This window comes from Gorilla gorilla, chromosome 2 (genome assembly GCF_029281585.2).
Source record: "Gorilla gorilla gorilla isolate KB3781 chromosome 2, NHGRI_mGorGor1-v2.1_pri, whole genome shotgun sequence".
Taxonomy (NCBI): Eukaryota; Metazoa; Chordata; class Mammalia; order Primates; family Hominidae; genus Gorilla; species Gorilla gorilla.
In genome coordinates, this window is record NC_086017.1 from 54,810,820 (window position 1) to 54,833,445 (window position 22,626).

At 49.1% G+C, this 22,626-nt stretch overlaps 2 protein-coding genes across 14 annotated transcripts in view; one reads left to right on the top strand and one right to left on the bottom strand.

Annotated features, from left to right (window-relative positions):
• Positions 1–2,675, top strand: part of TGM4 (transglutaminase 4) — a 29,127-nt gene extending 26,452 nt beyond the window's left edge. Inside the window, 1 exon segment of the mRNA XM_063703733.1 lies at positions 1,730–2,675. Coding sequence (XP_063559803.1) covers positions 1,730–1,871 — 142 coding nt within the window. The 3' untranslated portion in view covers positions 1,872–2,675.
• Positions 2,676–3,403: 728 nt separating this feature from the next.
• ZDHHC3 (zDHHC palmitoyltransferase 3) overlaps positions 3,404–22,626 on the bottom strand; it is a 61,112-nt gene continuing 41,889 nt past the window's right edge. For 4 of the 13 annotated variants that reach the window (XM_055383649.2, XM_004033980.5, XM_055383651.2 and 1 more), the window contains 4 exons: positions 22,018–22,114; positions 21,248–21,329; positions 17,441–17,571; positions 13,301–14,983 (listed from right to left, as the gene is read on the bottom strand). In XM_055383649.2, coding sequence (XP_055239624.1) covers positions 14,825–14,983; positions 17,441–17,571; positions 21,248–21,329; positions 22,018–22,114 — 469 coding nt within the window. In that variant the 3' untranslated portion in view covers positions 13,301–14,824. Of the gene's footprint in view, positions 6,292–13,300; positions 17,572–21,038; positions 21,123–21,247; positions 21,330–22,017; positions 22,115–22,626 lie in introns of those variants that run through there. The other 9 variants (XM_019023805.4, XM_055383646.2, XM_055383652.2 and 6 more) reach the window with 4 other exon arrangements.

A 22,626-nucleotide genomic window follows, 5' to 3' on the forward strand; every position in this document is an offset into this window, starting at 1 on the left:
GTCTCACTTTGTTGCCCAGGCTGGAGTGCAGTGACACGATCTTGGCTCACTGCAATCTCCATCCGTCCCCAGGTTCAAGTGATTCTCCTGCCTTGACCTCCTGAGTAGCTGGGATTACAGGCATATGCCACCACACCCGGCTAATTTTTGTATTTTCAGTAGAGACGGGGTTTCCCCATATTGGCCAGCCTGGTCTTGAACTCCTGACCTCAGGTGATCTGCCCGCCTTGGCCTCCCAAAGTGCTGGGATTACAGGCATGGGCCATCATGCCCGGCCGAACAGTTTGTATTTTTTTAAACACTAAGATGTCTTTCACCAGTAGAACTTTTAAATTTTAATGTAGTCAAATTTTTCAATCTTTTCCTTTACGGATACTGAATTTCATGTCATCCTAGGTGCATAGAAATATTCTCTTATGCTTTTTCTAGAATTTCCAGCTTTATTTACACAATTAGGTATTTATCTGGAATTTTTTTTGGGTGTAGAGTGATGTGCAGCTCCAACTTTGTCTGTGGTTTTCCTAGTACTTTGTAGCACTGCCTTTATTATGCTGTCAATTCCCATATATATCTGGGTCTCTGGACTCTTTAATTTGCTATTTCATTTGTCTTCTTCTAATATAACATCATACCACTTAAATTATTGTAGTCCTATAATAATTTTATATGATTATCATATCTACATATTGATATATATTAGGCAAATCCCCACCCCACCCCCATTTTTGTCTATAGCACTTTTAGAATCATCTTGTCATATAATTTTAAAACAGCTGGGATTTAGATTGATACTGCATTGAGTTTACCTATTTATTTGGGGGAGAATTATGCCAAATGACAATATTGTGTCTTGCCATCTAGGAATATGAGATTTTCCCATTTTTTTCAAGTATTTTTTATCACCTTTAGAAAAGCTGTATTGTTTTCTTTATATACCACTTGCACGTTATTAGTTGGGTTAATTCCAAGATGCATCAATATTATAGCTTTTATGAATGGAATATTTTTCATTATATTTTCTAATTGTTTGCTGGACTATATGGAAATTGATTTTTGGCATGCTGATATATCCAGCAAAAAACTTTACTGAACTCTAATGTTTTGTTTCTGAGAGGTTTCTGATGGTCTGCTTCTTACAGGATGTCTGAATCTTCCAAGTAAAAATGAGTAGACTCCTATTTTCCTTAGACCAGGATTTATCACATTTTAATGTGCACACAAATTACCTGGGGAGTATTGTTACAGAGTAGATTCTCATTCAGCAGGTTTAGGGTGGAGCCTCAGATTCTGTGTTTCCTACAAGCTCAGCTAGTATTGCGAAGCCCCAGAACATACTTTGAGTAGTGAGGGGCTAGCCAATTCCTTGCATGTGGATTCAACATAAAATACATGTTCCTCTTAGATTTTATGTAATAAGTAACTGTTGCTAATACTCATGAAACAAGAACATCTGTAGTAAAGTCAGGCAAGACTCCAGGGAAGATTTGTGAAATGTCAGAGTTGGAAGAGCTTCTGGAAACCAGCTGGTTCACCCGTCTTGCTTTACATCTGAGAAAACTGATAGCAGCACCCAGGGTGCAGGTACACTGTGCCATGCCCTGGAATGGCCAGGACTTTTCAAGAGGCTGAGCTAAGGCTCAGTTTCCTGGCTTCTCACCCAACTCATCTTCTCCCTCTTCCCATAACATCCTTGGCAGATTGTATGTCCATATGTCTTTGAATTTTCCAGGACAGTGCAGCCTGGTGAGACCATCCAATCCCAAATAAAATGCACCCCAATAAAAACTGGACCCAAGAAATTTATCGTCAAGTTAAGTTCCAAACAAGTGAAAGAGATTAATGCTCAGAAGATTGTTCTCATCACCAAGTAGCCTTGTCTGATGCTGTGGAGCCTTAGTTGAGATTTCAGCATTTCCTACCTTGTGCTTAGCTTTCAGATTATGGATGATTAAATTTGATGACTTATATGAGGGCAGATTCAAGAGCCAGCAGGTCAAAAAGGCCAACACAACCATAAGCAGCCAGACCCACAAGGCCAGGTCCTGTGCTATCACAGGGTCACCTCTTTTACAGTTAGAGACACCAGCCGAGGCCACAGAATCCCATCCCTTTCCTGAGTCATGGCCTCAAAAATCAGGGCCACCATTGTCTCAATTCAAATCCATAGACTTCGAAGCCACAGATTCTCTCCCTGGAGCAGCAGACTATGGGCAGCCCAGTGCTGCCACCTGCTGACGACCCTTGAGAAGCTGCCATATCTTCAGGCCATGGGTTCGCCAGCCCTGAAGGCACCTGTCAACTGGCGTGCTCTCTCAGCACTGGGATGGGCCTGTTAGAAGTGCATTCTCCTCTTATTGCCTCCATTCTCCTCTCTCTATCCCTGAAATCCCTCTCCTGGTGCTCCAAGCAGTTTGAAGCCCAATCTGCAAGGACATTTCTCAAGGGCCATGTGGTTTTGCAGACAACCCCGTCCTCAGGCCTGAACTCACCATAGAGACCCATGTCAGCAAACGGTGACCAGCAAATCCTCTTCCCTTATTCTAAAGCTGCCCCCTGGGAGACTCCAGGGAGAAGGCATTGCTTCCTCCCTGGTGTGAACTCTTTCTTTGGTATTCCATCCACCATCCTGGCAACTCAAGGCTGCTTCTGTTAACTGAAGCCTGCCCCTTCTTGTTCTGCCCTCCAGAGATTTGCTCAAATGAGCAATATGCTTTAAATTAAACTCTACTTCAAGAAAACTCTGTGGTCCCTGAGTCCTTTTTTCTTTATGCCAATAAGCTTCTTAAAGTATCCTGTGCTAGCGGTTTATGCAGTCACTTGGGGAGCCGTGGAATCCTTTGACCTCCCCAGGCAAGGTGCTCTGAGGAGTTGGCTTCTTTATTGTCTGTTCAGTACATCCAACCCCTCTCTCAAAGGCTGTCACCCCAACTGGGTACACACCCTGGCAAAGGCACGTAGCTTGAATGAGGGTTATTTTGTGTCTAATTCACAGGAGAGTCATGGGTGGGATACCTGTCATCCTCTGCCTTTCCAGCTGTCCAAGTGAAAAAAACCTCAATCCTGGTCACCCTTGCCCCAGTTGCCCACCTCCCTGGCATACAGTAGGTGTTCAATAAATGTTTATTGAAGGAAAGGTGACTGTTCCTTCTGCTGGAAATACCACAAGGGTGGTGACACAAACAAGAGTTTGGTCAGTCACTCCACAGCACAGTGTCCGATCCCAAGAGGTGATATAGCCCGGCACGGCCACTGTGTGGTGCCGTATGACACTCACTTGTCTCCCACACTGGTAATGGAAGAAAAGTAGCTTTCCTAGAGGTGCCTTTAGGGTGGCCCATAAGGAAGGACACTGCCCAAGGGTTTGAGCTGGGATCTCTTAATTAAAACAGGAGACTCCAGTCACTGAGGGTGAGCAAAGAGCTTTTTATTCAAAGAAAGAGGCAAATTGCACCCAATCTCTCTCCCTGTAAGATCTCATCTGGTTTTGACATCAGTTGCAATGCTTTCAGTTTGAGGCTAAGCAGAATGTTATGCTGTGAATGGTCACCACAGAGAGACCACTGTGTCGCTGGTGTGGGGAGGCGAGGCTCAGGGTTGGACAGGTTAATTACCTACATAACCCTGGCTGTGGCCCAGCCCAGCACCTCCCAGAACAGGGACTGACATGGCTGAGGTCTACCTTGGAGATGGGGTCAGTGAAGAGGGGAGGCAGGGTCAGCCTCTGTGCAAGTAAAATGCCCCCTCACCCCAGCCTTCCTTTCCAGAGCAACCAATCTGAAAACAGAATTGCCTTTGGGGCTGATGTTGTACCTCTGCTTTCAGGCCAAGATGGATCCCTAGAAGAGGAGTTTGAAGCCCAATGTGCAAGGACATTTCTCAAGGGCCATGTGGTTTTGCAGACACCGCTGTCCTCAGGCCTGAACTCACCATAGAGACCCATGTCAGCAAACAGTGACCAGCAAATCCTCTTCCCTTATTCTAACTGCTGCCCCCTAGGAGACTCCAGGGGGCAGGCATTGCTTCCTCCCTAGTGTGAACTCTTTGGTATTCCATCCACCATCCTGGCAGCCCAGAGCTGCTTCTGGGTTAGGACAACAAATAGGGGACCGTACAGTCAGAGCAGCTCTTACCCAAAGCGGTGAGCGTCAACTTCCTGTCCAGATTGCAAGTTAATGGCCTTTACAGCTGACTCGGGCTCCTATGTCGTCATTAATAAATATTAAAGCTGATAAGGACCAAGAAAGTGGGCCTGCAGCCTGAGTGTGGGAGGCCCAATGTCTTTCTGGTTGCTCTGTTGATGTTAGAATCCCACCATCACCCCTCTCGTGGGTCATAGTTGGAGAGCTCTGGCAAGGGTTAGGGCAGAGGTGGCTTTGTGAACACTGGGCCCTTTGAGCAATTAACCCCAGGCCCTAGTGGGTCATCAGTTGTAGAGAGACGGTCTCTGGCAGGATCGTCGCCCTTCACAGAGTGTCCAAAGATGCTGTCCAAGAACCAGGATGCTGCTTGGCTCTTTTCTTTCTCATGGTCGCCAGTTTCCTTTCTCAGCATCCTGAGGCTGCACCTCCAAACACTGACCTTCTTCTCCTCTGAACTGCAGCCACAGGCCCCTTGGGGCCAGGACTCATGCCCTTTTGCCTGGAGCTGGAAGGGGGGCCCTAACACTGAGGTCTTGCAGGGGCATGCTCTGCTGAGTGCCTGTGCTCCTGCCAATCCTGACGCCAGTAGACGCTGGGGAAATGGGCCAAAGAGAGGAACAAAGGCACGTGGAGGGAGTGGGTGGTGAATCCACTTCTTATACCAAACGGGGATAAGAACCCTTCTGTTGGGCTTTGTGCAGAAAATGCTGCTTCAGCAACCACTGGAATGGGGTTTAGGAGCACCAGAACGCTGCTCAGACCTTCAGCAGTGGTCACAGACACCACAGCCTTCAAATGGGGTGAATAGAGGGCAGACTCATCCTGGTAGGGTGTGTGTGTGTGTGTGTGTTTGTCTATCTTCCTGATTCATCTGATTCATCAATCAGCAGACCCTGGCCATCACCCATCTTTTCAGAGACAAGATGGGCACCAATTTGGGAGAACTGGCCTTTTCAAACACACAGGCAGGGTTTATGGTCAGTTCTACCTACATGTGTTATTAGACTCCCTTCAAGAGGTAACATTCAATTAAGTTCTCATGTGAGTGGTTAGAGAGTCCCCAGTAGCTCCAAAGAGGTCCTTCCCATATCCACATCTGTGAATGACTAGATATGTAGCCACAGGCAGGACAGCTCCCAGCTGTCTCGCTCAGTGAAGACTCCAGTGTCTGTGGAATGGGGGCTCATTTTCAGTGCTACTGTCTTAATTCTGGCTCTGTCCATGCTGGACATGTCCTGCACATGTGTGTGTAGAGCTTAATGCAGGGTCCTCTTTGAACCATGCCTGGCCCTTGCAGGTAGATGTGGCAGCCACCTCTACCTCCTAATTTCGGCAGGCAGCATGGGGAAGCCCTTTCCAGGGAGTAGCTGGCAGCTCTGCAGTCTTTCCAGGCTAGTCTCCCCCGATGTCAGTGTTCCAACCCAGGTCCCCAAGGCAAGCCCTGCCCGGTCCTTCTGTCACAACCTTACTTCTCAAAGCCAGGAGCCAGGGGCCCAGCCTTCCAAAGAGAAGACAGGAATCCTGGGGAAAGCCAAAGGCAAGCTCTTTTCTGCCCCTGGGATGCCCTGTTCAAAAGCTCCCTTTGCTGGGCGGAGAATGTGAAAGCCACCCAGTCTTGGAGAACGGTTCTTGATGAGCCCTCTCAGTGCAGACTCTTCTTAGATGAACTCTGAGAAAGCCCCCATCCTCCTCTGATGTCCCCAGCCTACTCCCAACCCCCAGACCTGGCCCAACATGGAGAGAGGAAGGAGGGGGTTACAGGAAATGGCAAGGCCAAGCGAGTGGCTAAGGGAAGCACTGGGGGTGCTGGGAGCGCACCATGCCCATAAGCCCCTTTAGCCAAAACCCCAGGATGAAGGTTGACAGCACTTTTTAGTGTTTGCTTCTCTCCCCACAGCAGCATCTATTCATCTGTCACCTCCACAGAGTCCTCGTCCTTTGTCTCCTCTGATGGATCCTCCATTGTTTCGGTGTCTGACAGTGATGTCACCTGCCGCACCATGTCTTTGTCACTGGGGATCTCTGGCTGACACGGTCTGGAGAAGGGGTTGAACCAGTTCAGGGAGAAGTCCCCACCAAAGGTCTCCTTTACTGACTGCCAGCTCCCCGTGTGCTCCCTGGGCTGGTTCTTTCGTTTGAGGCGCTCGATGCCCTGCAGGGAGAAGGGGATGAAGAACATCGTCAGCGTGGTGCTGGGCTGCACAGCTCACACACACACCCCCAGCTATAGCATAGCAGTGGCGGGCGGGGGGTGTCCACGGCATGGGTAAGATGGGGTCTGAGTGGGCAGTCTGTTGTGGCCCAGGTCAGCCCCGGGAGGTCCCTCAGAGGACTGCCGGGGTGTGGGTGGACAGCAGCGTGGAGGAATACAGCAAGCAGGGCCCGCCTGGTGGACTGACGTGTTCTCCACCCACCACCCAGCCCTCCCCTTCTTTCCTTCCACAAGTGCAATGCCAGATGATGGGCAGGGGCTACGCTGATGAGTGGCTGAGGCATAAGGGGGACCACACATCCTCTAAGGCCACTACAAACTGGTGATCCCCTCCTAAATATTTTTGGCCACTCCCACCAGGGTAGATAGGGGCTGCAAACACAGCAGAAGGACGATGGGGTTAAGGAAAGAGTGCAGGACACAAACAGCATGCGAGGTGATGAAGCGGGTGCTCGTACAGCAAGTGCCAACATGCAGTAGGCAGCCGGAGGGCACACACGACCACTGTGGGGAGGTAAGGCTGGGCTCAGGCCTGCTCATGCAGCAGATCCACCCTGCAGCCTCTTCCAAGCTGTCAACTCACCTGCCTCTGGGTGTCGGCTGCAACTCAGCCGCCAGGCCACAGAAAGGGTGTTGGGGTGGGGAGATGCCCAGAGAGGTAAAGACATGGCCAGGCCAGCTCTCCAGGCCCACAACACCCTGCACAGAGGCTTTTGACCCTCCACTGGGGGCACTGCTTTCTCCATCTCTTCTGGAAGCCAAGGGAATTTGCTGTGGGTTTGCCGGGCTTGGGCACTGCTCATTCACATAACTCAAGAAAGATCTCTGTGTATCTAGCACTTTTTCTTCCCACGCCATCTCAGAGATTTAAGATTCTTGACTTTTGAATAAATTCTAAGTTAAAAAAATCGGATCTCAAAAGTATATCCTCATAAGATACTTATCAATTACAAAGGGAAAAACAGTACCTTAATAGCAGGGAAGAAACATTGCACGTACCACCTTCACCCAATGATCAAAGTTAACATCACGATAATGAAACGTATCAACACCATGTGCCTCCTGATATGGTGCAACGAGGACACATTGCTTCAGCAGTGCTCCTGCCCCAAATGCCTAACCTCAATCTAATCATGAGAAAAACATCAAAAACACAATCTGAAGGACAGCCTACAGAATACCTGCCCTACAATCTTCAAAAGGGTCAAAGACTGATGAAAAGATTTTGGAACCAGATAGACCTGGTGGTTACAAAACACTGTGAATGCATTAAATGTACACTTTAAAATGGCTAATTTTGTGTTACAGGAATTTCACCTCGATTTTTAAAAAGGGTCAAGGTCATGAAAGACAAAGGAAGACTGAGGAACTGTCACAAACTGGAGGAGACTAAGGAGACATCGCAAATGATGCAGTGTGGGATCCTGGAACAGAAAAGGGTGTTAATGGGACAACTGGAGAAATGTGAATAAGGTACATACATTAGTTAAGGGTATGGTGTTGCCAATGTCCAGGGTTTTATATTTGTAGTATGGTTGTATAAAATGTTTACCTTTGGTGAGACTGACTGAAAGGTACATGGGAACTCTTTGTACTGTTTTTGTCACATTTTTGTAAGTCTGATTTCACAAAAAGTTTAAAAATAATCAATAATCCGAGACAAAGATTTATGCAATACAAACTTGAACACTGAATTATAATAATGCAAAGTTGGAAATGAGAAATGCCCAATAATGATGGTTAAGCAAATGATTCTATAACGCTATGCAGCTAGAAAAGATGGTTTAATATAGTTTTACATGACATTAGAACATTTGTCTGTGTGGTTACTTTTGGGGATGGAATTCTAGAGGATTTGTATTTATTTCTGTAGACTTCTCACACAATCCAAGTTTTACCAATGAGCCAATGTTACTTTTATAATCAGAACAAAAATAGTTGTTTCAGAAAATGGATCTTGTTGACACAAGTCTAGAGGGACCTTCATGTGGGTCATGAGCATGTGATGCCATGCTGCTTCCTGACTGGCCCCTCGCCAGGCCTCCCTTCTTGGCACAGAAGCAGTGACCAGCTGAGATGATTTGCTTTGGGCATTCTGCATTCTCTTCCTGGGTGATCATCTGCAGCCTGTCGAGAAAGAGGCTTTAACTTCATAGCACGAGAGCTGGGACATCACCATATGGCAGACCCGGCTACAGAGGAAACACCCAAAAATGACAGACTGGCTGCATCCACACGGACTTGGACTCAAAGCCATGACCATAGGTTTTTATGGCCTCCTTGTGAGGAGGTGGGTATGTGTATTGATGATTGGCAGATGGGGAAGAAACAGAAGTTCCAAGAGGCCATGACGGTGGCCAAGGCTCATCTAGCTTGTTATGTATCAGAACTGGAACCAGAACTAGAGTCTTTTTTTCTGCCCAACAGGTTTCCAGTTCTACTGCAAATCACCACTGTGCCCAGGCTGAGCTCAGTCAGAGAGAAGGGGAATGAAGCCAAGAGCCCACAGGATGATTATTTGCCATTCATGTGGCATGCTCCCAGATAGGCACTCTTGGATTATACTCAACCTCCTCACCAACCTCATAAAGTATTCCAGACAGAGCCTGGCCTGTCTACCAGAGGTCTTCAGCAGTAAAGTCGACAAACTTTCAGGGAGTGTTGACTTTTCAGTCTAGAAAGAAAATATTGCAAACAAATCCGATGTATAAAAATGGGCTGAGGGCTGCTTTTTCCTGGTAGGACTCAATTTTGAGTTTTGTGTGGATTTAAAGGGATCCTGCAGGCAAAGTTCTTAAGCTTGAGGTTTGCAGAGGAGCAGTAATACTAGCTTCAGGCTCAAGAGAATGAACAAAAATGGTTGATGCTTGGTAAGGGGGTCATAGTCGACACCAGCAGCTCTTGCACGGTGTGTGATGGGCCTTTTGGCCCAGGTCAGTCTGGGTGACACATGAGCTGTGATCTGTGAACAAACTCACCAACACTCCAAAATGAATGTATTAGGACTAAGGCTCCCGAGGAAGGAAGAGTCTGTGCAGAACAGACTCAGCTGAGCCCCACAGAACGAGAACAGGCTGTTCCCTGCTCCCTGTATCATCAGATGTAGAAAGCCAGAGCCTCAGGGAGCAGCCTATGCAAATGTGTCTCTTCATAGCTGGCCAGATAATGCTGTCTCTCCTCATCAGAGATTTCATACCTCTATATTGTAACCCACAAGAGGAAACATTTTTCTGTTGCATTCCAGAACACATACACACACAACTCCCTAAGCTTCATAAAACAATACTTATCCTGCAATATGTAATGCATTAAACATTTTTCTTGAAAAACATGCTGGTTGCAAACCATGAACGGTTGTGACCAATGGTTTGAAAAGCACAGCTCCAACACAGCTAACACTTATAAAGCCATAACAGGGCCAGACACTACACATTCCTATTCATCACCCTCATTTAATCCTTCCATTAACTTTGTGATTTAGATTATCATTCCCGTTTTCAGATGAAAAAACTGAGGCTTAAAGAAGTTACTGCTTAAGGTCATATTTTGGTAGTAGGTGCGGTAATAAGTAGCCAAGCAGACATTTCAACCAAAGACTGAAGCCAGGACCCAAATACTTGGTCACCAGACTATATGGCCTCAGCTGCAGAAATTCAGGGCATCCTTATGTCCGTGTTAGAGCATGTGCGGCCCCTAGAAGGCTTCTGGCAAACGTCCCTCTGCAGCGCTTGTCATCACTCCTTGGATCAGCTTCATCGGCTCCTCCTGTGGGCCCAACAGAGCGGGATCCCTGGGGGCCACTCTGCTTTGCTACAGCAATCACACTGCTCAAGTCAGCAAGATGTTTACTTGAGGGAGAGGGTGAGAAAAAGAAGGTTCAGGTTGGGAGTACGCTGGTCAGTGGCTTGTTTCTGCTTCACTGTGAATTCTTTCTCTTCTATGAGGTGATCCTAAGCCAGATACGTATTTAAAGAATACAAGAAAAAGCCACATGGGTGTTGAAATCCACACGTAGAAAGCAAAGGTCAAGACGTGTTCGGGTCACGTATCCGGGCTGCTACAATGCCCCTGGCTCTGGACTACTCACCGGCCGCCGCTCCCATCTGGAGGTCCCTTGGTTCTATTCTTTTCTCTTTCTCTTCCGGGCTGCTTCTTCACCCAAAGGGCCCTTGGTCTAGAGATGGGTTCCACTGATGAGATGCACAAGGAGTGGTGGGCAGGCTAATAATTTGGATCTGCTTCATACAGACTTTCTTTGATGTCTTGGCAGTTGTTTGTTGGGGAGGCTGCAGCTTATGAGAGAAGGCGGTCTCAGTGGCTTCTCAGCGGAGGGAACACGTGCCTGTCTCACAATCAGCACACCCCGACTGCACTATGCTGAGCCCAGCAGCACACAGGACCCATATCACCAGCAGGCATCAGGGACAACCTGAGGGGGGACCCCTGCAAGCCCCAACTGGATTCTCAAACTTGATAGTCAGAATCACCTGGAGGGCTGTTAAGACACGGACTGCTGGGCCCCGCTCAGTTTCTGGTTCGGTAGCCTGGGGTGGGGACCGAGAATGTGCATTTCTAACAAGTTCTTGGGTGATGCTGATGTTGATGTTGCTGGTCTGGCAACCTCAAGAACACCTTTGAGGAGGATTCTACCAAAATCTTTCTCTTTTCACATTTCTTTGATATCTAAGGGCACCTTCTAGGCGGGGCGCCTTCCCCTCTACTGGCTGGCTCACCCTTTAAGCTGATGCACTACAAGTCTTGAAAAGAGAGAAATTTAAAACCCATTAGCCTGGCTGAGAAAGCCCATCCCAGCCCCCCCGGAGAGGAGTTTCTGTGTAACGCCAACCTCACACACGTTTAAAATGTTTGCTTTTTTTTTTGAGACGGAGTCTCGCTCTGTCGCCCAGGCTGGAGTGCAGTGGCGCGATCTCGGCTCACTGCAAGCTCCACCTCCCGGGTTCACGCCATTCTCCTGCCTCAGCCTCCCAAGTAGCTGGGACTACAGATGCCTGCCACCACGCCCAGCTAATTTTTTTATATTTTTAGTAGAGACAGGGTTTCACCGTGTTAGCCAGGATGATCTCGATCTCTTGACCTCGTGATCCGCCCGCCTTGGCCTCCCAAAGTGCTGGGATTACAGGCATGAGGGATGTCCGCAGTGAGAAGTGTCCGCGTCCGGCTTAAAATGTTTGTTAATTTACCTCACCTAAACGGTTTCTGCATTAGGGGACGGTGGATTCTAACTATTTAAGTGGCCTAGCCAGATGAGCAAAAGCTAATACTTGGGGCTTTTTCAAGAAGTACAGGGCTGGGCCCAGTGGCTCACGCCTGTAATCCCAGGACTTTGGGAGGCTAAGGCAGGAAAATTGCTTGAGGCCAGGCATTTGAGACTAGCTAGGGCAACACAGTGAGACCCTGACTCTATTAAAAAACAACAAAATTAGCCAGGCATGGTAGTACGTGCCTGTAGCCCTGGATATTCAGGAGGCCAAGGCACAAGAATCACTTGAGCCCAGGAGTTCAAGGCTGCAGTGAGTTCTAATTGTGCCACTGCATTCCAGCCTGGGTGACAGAGCAAGACCTTGTCTCAAACAAAAAAGAGGAAGTACAGTATGAAGAAGACAAAATGGTAGGACTAAAAGGAGATTTAGCACATGCACTTCTACCCAAATGTGTTTTGTGTACATGATATTACCAAGCCCATGCAAATATGCATAGATTATAGATTTGCTTGGATCTAAGCCTTTTGCATATTCAGTCTAGTTGCTATGAACACAAACCTGACAGAGTTGACAGAAGGAAAGCAAGCTGGGGATCACAATCCAACAAGCCACATCTTTATTTTTCACTTCCACTCCCCAGAACCCAGGCTCTGAAAGACTGTGGCTACGACTGGTTCAATTTCCCATGAGTGCACCAAACAGTACTATCAGAACTCCTGTGACCAAGCCAAAAGTTGGGGCAGACTTTGTGTAGAAAGATGTCCTCTTTCATTACATCCGGAAATACTGAGGAGAGCTCAGGGATGCTTTCTCTTCCTGTGTGGAAGCCAGGCTGGGAACCAATCACTACCCTGCAAATGATGGCTACATTCCTCAGTCATTGTGCTCTTGGCAAAATATCAGTCTGAACAAAAATGAAATAGGAAAAATGCCAGGAACCTTGGGGTATTCCTATCTTCTGAGAGCAACTGGTTTGAGAGCTCAGAAACATTGACTCTTTCTAGCCAAGGCCTATACAAACCCAGAGGCAGAATCCTATAGGATATCTGAAGGAACCCCACTCTATTGGAAAGATAAGCATAGTATGCACAGCTTTAAAGCAGGAGTTTCTATTTTTAGGACTAAAAAAAAGTCAATGCATCTTCAGCACTATCTACTGCATTCCTTAGAAATGCCAGGGGAAAAGAGCTAACCTGGCTCACTTTAAAAAATGCCCTGGAAGATGGAGTATTACCAATCTCTTCCCCCTAGGGAAGGGCCAGAGCTGTAGCCCCGCTCTAGTTATTTAATACAATAACACTTCTTTCATGCACCTAAGTGAACTGTATATTAAGAAAAAATTTTAAAAAAGCATATGGAAAACAAATGCTATCAACTTGATCTAAAACAGCATTCTTTTCTTTTTAATCTTAGCATCTCAGCCTCACCTGTATCGCATGAATAGCACCGTAGACGCGAGTAAAGTTAACTGACTCAGGAAAGCTCTTAGGAGAGCCCATCAGCACAGAGGAATTGATTCAGGCTGCAGAAAGCAAAGGAAAGAGGCCTGGTGGGGCAAGCTGGCTCAAGAGAGGGACCATAAATGCATTTTGAAACCAAAAAAATAAAGTATCCTCATTCAAGAGACAGAGTAATGAAACAAACACCCAACCAGAGAAAACTCAAGTAGATAGTGGATAGTCGGCCTCCCACTAAAGGTAACACCTCGAGAGAGAGCTAAATCAGAACAGGTTTTGGAAAAATTTTATTGCATTTTGTTTCCATGTGGAAGCACTGACAGAATTGAAAAGTGGCAGCATGTTCCACTTACTTTTCTGAAAAATCACATGGCTAGATTAACTTTCGCCCTACCCAGGACAGGATTGAATAAACCTTAACTCCTACCCCCACCCCAAGCAAAAGCTAAAAAAGGGGGTTTCTGGCAATTGCTTAAAAAACAAATCAATGTGTGAGAATTCCCCGATGGTCAATAATCATATTTGTTATTTTTGCACTTGGAGGGCACTCCCTACCTCCTTCACCTCTCTCCACCATCACCACCTCCTTCAAACAAGACTGACATAGGAAGTGCCTCTCAAATGGAAAATCTATTCTGTCCCAGTGCCACAGGCTTAGGTGTGTCTGTGGATTCTGGCCAATGGGATGGCCATATGTCAACTTTGAAAGGGTGGGGACTGTGAGGTAACCCCAGCATCATGGTCATCTCCATGCCAGGACAACAGTCTCCCAGGTTAAAATATAGATAAGACACAGGTACGTGCACATTTATGGGGGTTAACTATCAGAAAGTGAATCCACTTTGAGGTTTATAAAATGAGAAGGGGATGATGGTGGGGCTGTAGGTGTTGGGCACTGGTGCCTATTGCAGTCAGAATTCACACTGCTTAATTGACATCTTGCTGGGGAAGAGAGGGAGATGGGGTGGTGAGAGAGGAAGCAGATGTAACAAAGGAAAACGTAGCTTGCCTGAAATTGTGTAATTTTTTTTCCTCTTGATTGTATAAGGCATTTTGAACTGGAAAAACGTTTTTCCTTCACACTCTTCCAAATAATCACAGGGAATATAATTGCTGATTCAGAATACAAATAAGACCTCTTTCATCTCTCTCCCCACTCCCCCGCAAAATCATTCTACACACCCCAAGCCCATAAAGTACAAGGCAGGCAATTGCTTTGCGAGTTAGCAGGCAAACCGTGTCCACTTGGGGGATGAGGTCGCTGTGCCAAGGTCCCTTCTGATCCTGCCCTTCTCAGGCCTCAAGGGGTAAGCATCCATCTTCGGTGAGGTTTTATGTCCCATCGGGGAGCCCGCCACTGCCTCCTGGGCAGTGGGAGGTCAGGGCCCTCCTGGCTTTCCCATGCATCCCCCACCAGGTGTCCAGACTATTCCATCCACGCACAGCGTCATGTCTCACTCAGTTAGTAGAATGGGCACAGCCCGAGACAGCGCCCTCTACATTAGTCATGCCAGACAGACAGCAGAGAGAAACCAGAGGCCAGAGAAGTGATTTTAAAAGGAAAAGAGAGCAGCTTCGGTCACCAAAAGAAATCGAAAGGATGGTTTTTAAAAAATAAAATGTGGGGACTTTTTTTTTTTTTCTCTGCAATGCTCAGCCATTTTACTTGAGACATAAAAAAAAGTTTTAAGAGTAGTTGTTTTGCTTTTTCGATTTAAACATTCATGAGAACGGATGGGACGGTAGTGCTGTGGTGTGGACTTGTGTCTGAGTGGCCATGCCGGTTGGGGTCCTTCAGACCACATACTGGTACGGGTCTGCCTTCCCTTGGTCTGGCGTGGCAAAGGGGCTGGCCCAGCCTAGAGAGAAGGGGTGGCCAAAAACGGCTTTCATGTTCATCCATTTTGTTTTTTTAGCCCATCTTCTCTCTTCCTTTTTCAATTGTTCTATTCCCTGAAAACAAGAACAATCATACTTTCAGTCAAGCACTGCATTGCTGTGGTTTCTGGGGAGGGATGTCCGCAGTGAGAGGTGAATGGAGTAAATGTTTCCTTTTTAAAGCAACAAGCTATCTACATAATATATCTTTCTCATAAAAAGTGTTACTAAAAAAATTTCTCCTTTTTTTGGTGGGCACTCATCCACAAGTCCCTCCAAGAAGCGAGGGAAAAAGAAGCACTATCAGCAGCACAGAAACTGCTGCTTCTAAGTATGCCAGGCCGGGGTGTGTCGCTAAGATAAGGAGCGTGTCTCTCCAGCCCTGGTCCCTTGCTGAGCTCTGCAGAGGCGCTCTTCAGAAACTCTGTGCTGGGCTGTGGATGGAGTACTATGAAGGCTTTGGCGTGAGAGGCTTCAGAGCTGTTGGGGAGCTCGCAATCATCATAACCAATGATGGCCATTAATTTGGGATAGGTTCCTAGGAAGTTTGAAGCTACCATGACCACTTTGCAGACAAAAAAAAAGTAACAAATCAAATGACTGCTCTGGCGTTGTGTGTCTCAGCAGCCTGGGGGATCAAGCAGCACCCCGCTTAGTGGGCCTGGTGAGACACAAACTGAGAAGGTTGAATAGGAGTGACGGACCACGAATGAGGGGAGAAGTCACCAGAGGAGGAAGGAGGAGGGATTAGTACAGGTTAGAGGGTGGCATGGCCAGGCCAGCCAGCATGGCATGGCAAAGGTCCTCCTAGTGGCTCCTTTGGGGAGAAGCATGGCGCAGACCTACGCAGCAGCTGTCACGGAGCCAGCACCGCTTCCCCTGCTAAGTCTCAGGAAAAAACTGGGGCTGGGGGAAGAGCTGCTTCCTCCCTCTCTCTCTTCTTCAGATGGAGCTGGTCAAAGGGCAGGGCTTGAGAACGGGGCCCCTGCCCAGAGGGACAGGACAGGAGCAGCCTGGCAGGAGCCTGGCCAGGGGTCTGTCTGCTGTGGTCTCTAGTAAAGGGGTGCTGGGGGGACAGCTGAGTCTGGGTCTTTCTTCACAGCCTAGGGACCTGGGAAGGGCACAGGGCAAAGGGAAGACACCCCTTCCCAGGTGGGGCAGGGCCCTGCAGCTTTCTCCTTTCCTTCCAACACAATTCTCTTTAGGAATGGTCTTCTCAGGGAAGAACGGCTAGGACTGGGGCCGTGAGAGCTTGCCTTCTGGCTCCCCCAGACCGTGGCCCGGCAGTATCCCAGTGGCAGGCAGGTCCTGAAAGAATCCCCATCGGGTTCCTCGTATATCTTACGTAGAGAAGTTGGTCACGGTTACTGCTTGGATACAGGGCTGGATCTATACCATTGGCTACCAGTTTTACAGAAACTCTTTTGCAATGACATCATTTCTTATAAAAGAAAAAAAGTTGCCAAAAGCCCTGCAACCTTCTAAAAGTTGCCGAAAGACCCGAATAATGGTGCTCTGGCAGTGGGCAGCACTGTCCCTTCTTTTCTCTGCACGTCCTCCTCTAAGCCCACAGGGGAAGGCGCCCAGCAGCAGTGGGAGGATGTTGTCGTCCTATGAGCCCGCTTCTAATGCTGACTACCCTTAGGCCCAAACCTTCACCCAGAGCCCTAGACCACTGGTGAGAGCTGACCCTGAGGTGGCCTCAGGACGCCAGGAATCGTACTGGGATGGCTCTCAACCTCATGGCTCTGCTTGTTCCTCACACCCAGAGCTAAGTGCCACCCCTTCTTCCTATGTAAATCCCCAGAGAAATGCCCATATTGCAGCCAGGGATTGACCACCTTGAGGTTTTCAGACACCTTAGGAAGGTCAGGAGACAGCAGTAGGGGCACCAAGGGAGTAGGCCCCAGTCTGGCACAGCCAGCAGCCTCAAAGCTTCCAGCGAAGATGCTGTGGGTAGATGGGAAGTGATGGTAGGGGTGAGGAGAAGGCAGCGGATGAGGACCAGGGCTGGGCCGGACAGAGATGACCCAGAGGCCAGGTTAAAGCCTGCTGCCCTGGGGGCTCAAGGCAGACCTGTCTCCTGACTCTGCCCTCAGGACCCAGGCATGGCTGGCAAGCTGACCTGCCTGTCCCAGCTGGGTTAGGGCACCCTGTCAACCACTCTATTTCAAGCCTGTGGCCCCCAGGTGGGAAGGGTGCCCTCAGTGCCTAGTGGAGTGTCTAATGCAGTACAGTATAAAGGAAGACCTGCCATGGGGGGGATGGAAGGAAATGTGGTAAAGGCAGCCTTTCAGCCACGGCTGCTGGGCTGCACTCCTGGTGTGATCTGCTATGGCTGCCCCAAGGCTGGAGGACTTGTGTGTGGATGAAGACGACCCAAGTGTAACTGCAAACAAAGAACTGTGCCCTGCACACCAGGGGCCTGACCATTGGGCTCCGGTCTGACTGTGAGCAGCTCTCCCAGCAACACTGACCCTGGGTCCTCCCCATCCCCAGGTGTGGAAATGGTGGGCAGAGCCACCTGCTTACCGTCTCATCTGTGCAGATGGAGTGCACCTGGGTCCCAAACATCACTGATGTGAAAATGAGGAAGAGCAGGCCCTCAAAGCACAGCAGGATGAGGAGAATCACTGTGGTGGGTGGAGAGAAGGAGCTGCACTCTGAAAGAGAAGCAGCACACAGGGATTGGTACTGTCACCCACTGCCTGCTGCCCAGGCTCACTGCCCCACTGGGCTCCCACTCTGCCTCCTGCTTGCAGGCCTTCATTCCTCCTGGGTGCCACAGGTCTCTGGCCTCCAGGCTACGGTGAGAATCATCCTGGCCCACACTGGCTATCTCTCAATCCCTCAGGGAGGCCTCCTCAACAGGCCAGGCCCCAGCCAGGGCTTCCCTTCCCTAACACAAATCATTCCTTGTTCACTGCCCCCAGTGCCAAGCACAGTGCCTGACACATGGAAGGGCCCAGGAAGGCCTCTGAAGTGAGGCATGAACGCCTGACGACACCACAGGGGACCCTGCTCTCCTCAGAGAGCACAATGCAGGTACACAGGTGGAGAGGCCTGTCCAGTCCTGCTATGGCCATAGGTTTTCTGGGCATTCCTGTATGACGTGCTGCCCCTCTGTGCCCCATCAGCTCACAGGCAGCTGTGGAGGATCACTTGGTGGCTTTGTGATTTTAAGCTTGGCAGGGGCAGCTGAACTACTGGGTCTCAGCCTTGACCACAGTGTGAGGTAATGCACTGCCCCCGCTCCCAGGGACATTTGCAGCACCGAGGCCATCAGTGCCAAAGGCCAGGGAGTCGACCAAAGAGGCATGGGCCCAGAGTAGGCACTTTCACTGTCCTGGCCTCCAGCCCCGGGGACCTGAGGCCAGTCCCACCATCTTCAGGCCTCCACCCACTGCACTGTGAAGCAGTGAGATTTGACTAGAGGTATGGTTTGCTTTTAAGCAGAATCTTTTGTCTGAACAAAGTCTAAGTCAGAAACCCAGCGCATGGAAGAGAAAGGCGAAGGTGCTGTGGAGATGGTGGGGGTGAGCAGGGAGGGGAGGGCCCTGAAGCAAGGTGGCCTGGGAAATGCCAGGCCTGGAAGATGGTGCTGACAGACAGGCTAGGCCCCTTGGTTGGCACTCTTCACCTAAGGACTTCTGCGCCTCAGTGCAGCGGCCCATGCTGGCTGAGCCTGGGCTGTGGTTTATTTCTCGTTGCTTCCATACTTGTGCCTGTTTCCCTGGCTGGAAAGATCAGATCCTGGAGGGCAGAGTCGGGCTTCATTGATTCTGGGAATTAAGGGAGTAAGCACTCCATCCAAGCCGTCCTGCTGGCTCCCCCACGGGAATGTCAGGAGGGGCAAGGGAGGTCAAATGTGGGAATGAGCTTGGAAAGATACCAAGCACCATGTGGGTGACAGGTAAGAAACATCTCATCCACAATGCATATCTCCTCAGGTTTCCCTGGGAACTTATCGATGCCTCAGAATGATTTCTCTTCTTGGCTCCTTGTGGGGCAGGGCTTGGTTGGGGTGGCCACCAGCCTGATGGGCTGGCCGTGGGTGGCTACAAGTATGGGTGGCCTTGGGCTGGGCAGGGTATTGGGGAGAATGAGAGGCTCTGACATCTGGCAGACACCACGAGGTACAAATCCTGGCACCAATTCCTGATCATGAGCTCTAACTACAAGGCCCATACTAATATTCTATTCCGGCCCCTGTGTCTTTCCTGTCCTTTGCATTGTGGAATTACCTGTTTCTTTCTGTACTGGTTTGATAGCTGCCTCTCCCACTACACTTCAAACTCCAGGAGGGGGAGACTTTGTTTTGCTCACTGCTGTACAACCAGCATTGGGACAGTGCCTGACAACAAAAGGATCTGGGCACGAGGTTTGGGCTTTCTGAGATTTTGTTTTCCTTTCTGTACAGGGGAATACTTAAGAATTCATGAAAGAACATCTGCACAGTTCGGCCTTGGCCTGGCAGGAGCACGTGGGGGTGCCTGCTGGACAAAGCACCTCCTTCTTACCTACCTCTGCTGCCCTGGAGCTGGTGGAAGAGCCCAGGGCCACGGCCTATTCTCCCTCCTTGCAAAGCAGCAAGCATCATTCCTCTGTAGGCTGTGCCCCAGGAATTACCAATGGAGTTTGGGGAGGTAGGAATCAGATCAGGGAGTGTGGAACCACCTCCCTACCCTTCTTTAAATATCAACTCAAAGTGCCCTAATCCTGGGGGACAGCCCCCTGCCCCCACTCACACCAGCTCCTATGGCCCAACAGCTCCACCAGGGCTGAGCAGTGAGGGCAGTAATGGTCATATACAGTCAACTCTCAGGCCTCAACTTTGGGTACTGACCTGTGCCTTCCCAGCCTAGCTGCCATAGAAGCTGAGTGCCTGAAGCTCACTCCATCAGGAATTTTGACCACAGTTAATCAAGAGCATGGCTGGGAGGACCCTGACCACTGGAGTCGACCAGACAGGGCTAAAAATCTTGCTCCAGACCTAGGCTTGAACTACAGACCCTCTTGTTAGCTGAGTGATCCTGGAAACTTGTTCATCCTCTGTGAGCCACAGCTTTTGTCATCTGCAAAGTGGGAAGCATCTCTCCTACCTTGCAGGCTTGTTGTAAGGGTGAAACAACGCACTGCTCAAAAAGCCCTTTGGGCCATTCCTGGCTCCCAGTAGGCATTAATGCAATGGTGCCTTCCAGCACCATTACAACGACAGGGACATTTTGCCTCACTGACAGTCTGTGCTACCCCTATCACCTGCCCAAGTCTGTTAACTTGACGAAGTGGGAGGTGTTTGGGATGATAAAATATCCTAATTGGACTCCCTTGTCAAGTAACCAAGGCTACATCTGGAGTAGATCTGGTTCCCCAGGCCTAGCAGAAGGCATGTACTTCAGAATGCTCACCAAGTGATCAGCAACTTGCTGGCGACTCACCTAGATATGCAGAATGGCAAGTTCTGCACATACCCACTCACCCCTACCCTCCTCTCCTCTCTCTATTGTCTGCTGGCTTGACCTCTGCCATTTGACTCATGCCAGAATTGTGGGAAGAAGTCAGCATGTATAGGAAGAGCAAAAGTTCTAAAGACAGTGAAATAAAAAAAAGGAGGCCCATGGAGGGAAAAGCTTAGGAAATACAATGTTCCTTGCTCAAGACGTTTGTCTCACAGATTGTGAGTGTGAAAGAGCCAGCCCAGCAGGTGGCCTCTTATTTCTTTTCCTCCAGCATCTATTGTTTTCCTTCAGGATCTGTGCAATCTTCTGGCTGGAGTTTCTCCCTCAGTATTTGCACATTTCAGTGGGATGCCTCTAAAGCAGGAAGAATTATCTACAATCTTAATGTAAATTCACGATTATCAGTGTAAGCAGTTAAAAAACACCATCACAAAAACCAAACAAATTAATAAAGAAACTCCATGTCCTAGCCAGAAAGTAAAAAATGAATCTCTGCAAGACTGGAATAAAATGATCTTTGATTTAAGTGTCTCATGGAAAGACAGAAAACAAAACTTCTCTCCCAGCATGGCTCCCACGCATTGGAACTGGCCTCTGTGCTTGCTTGGGGCCTGCATTCTCCCTGGGCACGCTCAATCCAGAGGGTCTGTCTGTCCAACTCATGACTTTACCTGTCGAACTGATGTTAAGGGGCTGCATTTTTTCATGAAGAGAGATTCCAGTCTCTGCCATTTCTTCCCTGTTCAGTCCATAGGCTTTCAGGGGATTTAATAAAATGAGGTTGGCCCCTGGCACCATGAAGGAAACAAAGAGCCTCCCCCCACCACTCAGGTCACACACCCACCCTGGAGCAGGGAGGAAAGCCTCGGCACATACTCACTTGTCCAATCTTCTTCAAAGCAATGCAGGAAGTGGAATCCCACCATGATGAGGGCGTGCAAGGAAATGAGAGCTATGTACATCTGAAACAGGAAACCAGTGCAGACACCATTGTTGTGAGAATCCTCTGACCTCACGGGCTCCCGGGACAGGGGCACTCAGAATTTGCCACTCAGGAACACTTAGCCAGGCCAAGGCCTGACCAGGAGGGACCAGAGGGCCAGCAAGCGATTCCCTACAGATCCGTCTACCCCCCAGCCCTGGGTCAAGTGAGCAGCCACCTCCGGGAGTATGTGGAACCAGAACAGAAGCAAGCCCATCACCAGGCATGACCTGGGCTCCAGGCAGTATGAGCTGCCTGGGCGGGGGGTTCAAGCCTGCTGTACCTCCTCCCTTGAAAAGCCAGGGTGCTGACTGCTGAGGGCCCTTCTAGTCCTTGCACTAAGTAGACTCCACCTACCTGCAGCTCAGGATTTGAGGTCATCACCCAAACTGCCTTCTTGAGCTACTTAGGTCCAACATTTGGGATGGGAGCCCAGAATACAGCCCTTGCTCATAGCTAATCAACTGAAATCAATTTTCTAAATGCTCAAGTGAAGGGCTTAGGTACAGGCACTTGTTGAGCCAGAGAGATCTTTGGCAGGAAGGCGGAGATCTACAGGGCCAGGCAGTATTCTGAGCAAAGAACATCGTGAATGCTGAGAATTTTCAAACGAACAAAGTGCTCCATTGCTTCATGGGGGGCAGGGCAGAATTTGGAAGCTGACTTACTGTAAACAGGACGAAGTACTTCTGGTTGTTCTCGCCTACACAGTTGTTGACCCAGGGACAGTGGTGGTCCATCTTCCGAATGCACCGCTTACAAACACTGAAACAGCCCACAGGTCAGACCTTTAGGGCGTTCCCATGGTGTTGGGAGGGCCCCGGGGGAACGCAGAACCCATGGCTCCTGCTCCACTCCTCTGAAATGGCTTCCTTGGGCACTGCCAGGGGTTTTGACTCCCAAGTCACGTGGGGCTTGGGAGGCAGGGTCAGGACCCCAGGGGTGGCAGTCATTCCAAATGGGTACAGAGTCATTCTCCAAAGCCCCTTAGCTTAACACATACATAGGACGGAACTGACATGGCTACATGGCTAAGATAGAACCTGCTCTCCTGAAGTAATGGGGCTTACGATTTGGTTTCCTGAGAGAAAAAGAATGAAGCAGTTTCAAAAACTTGACCAAGTGGGCTAAGATTTGGAGAATGGCTGCTACCTATTTCCCCAAAAGACCAAACCACCAAGGGATGGGTGGAAGTTCTAGAAGCACTATGAGGTGCTACCAGCGAGGGCCAGGTACCTCCACCATGGAAGGACGAAGGACAGAAGAGAGGGCTATTT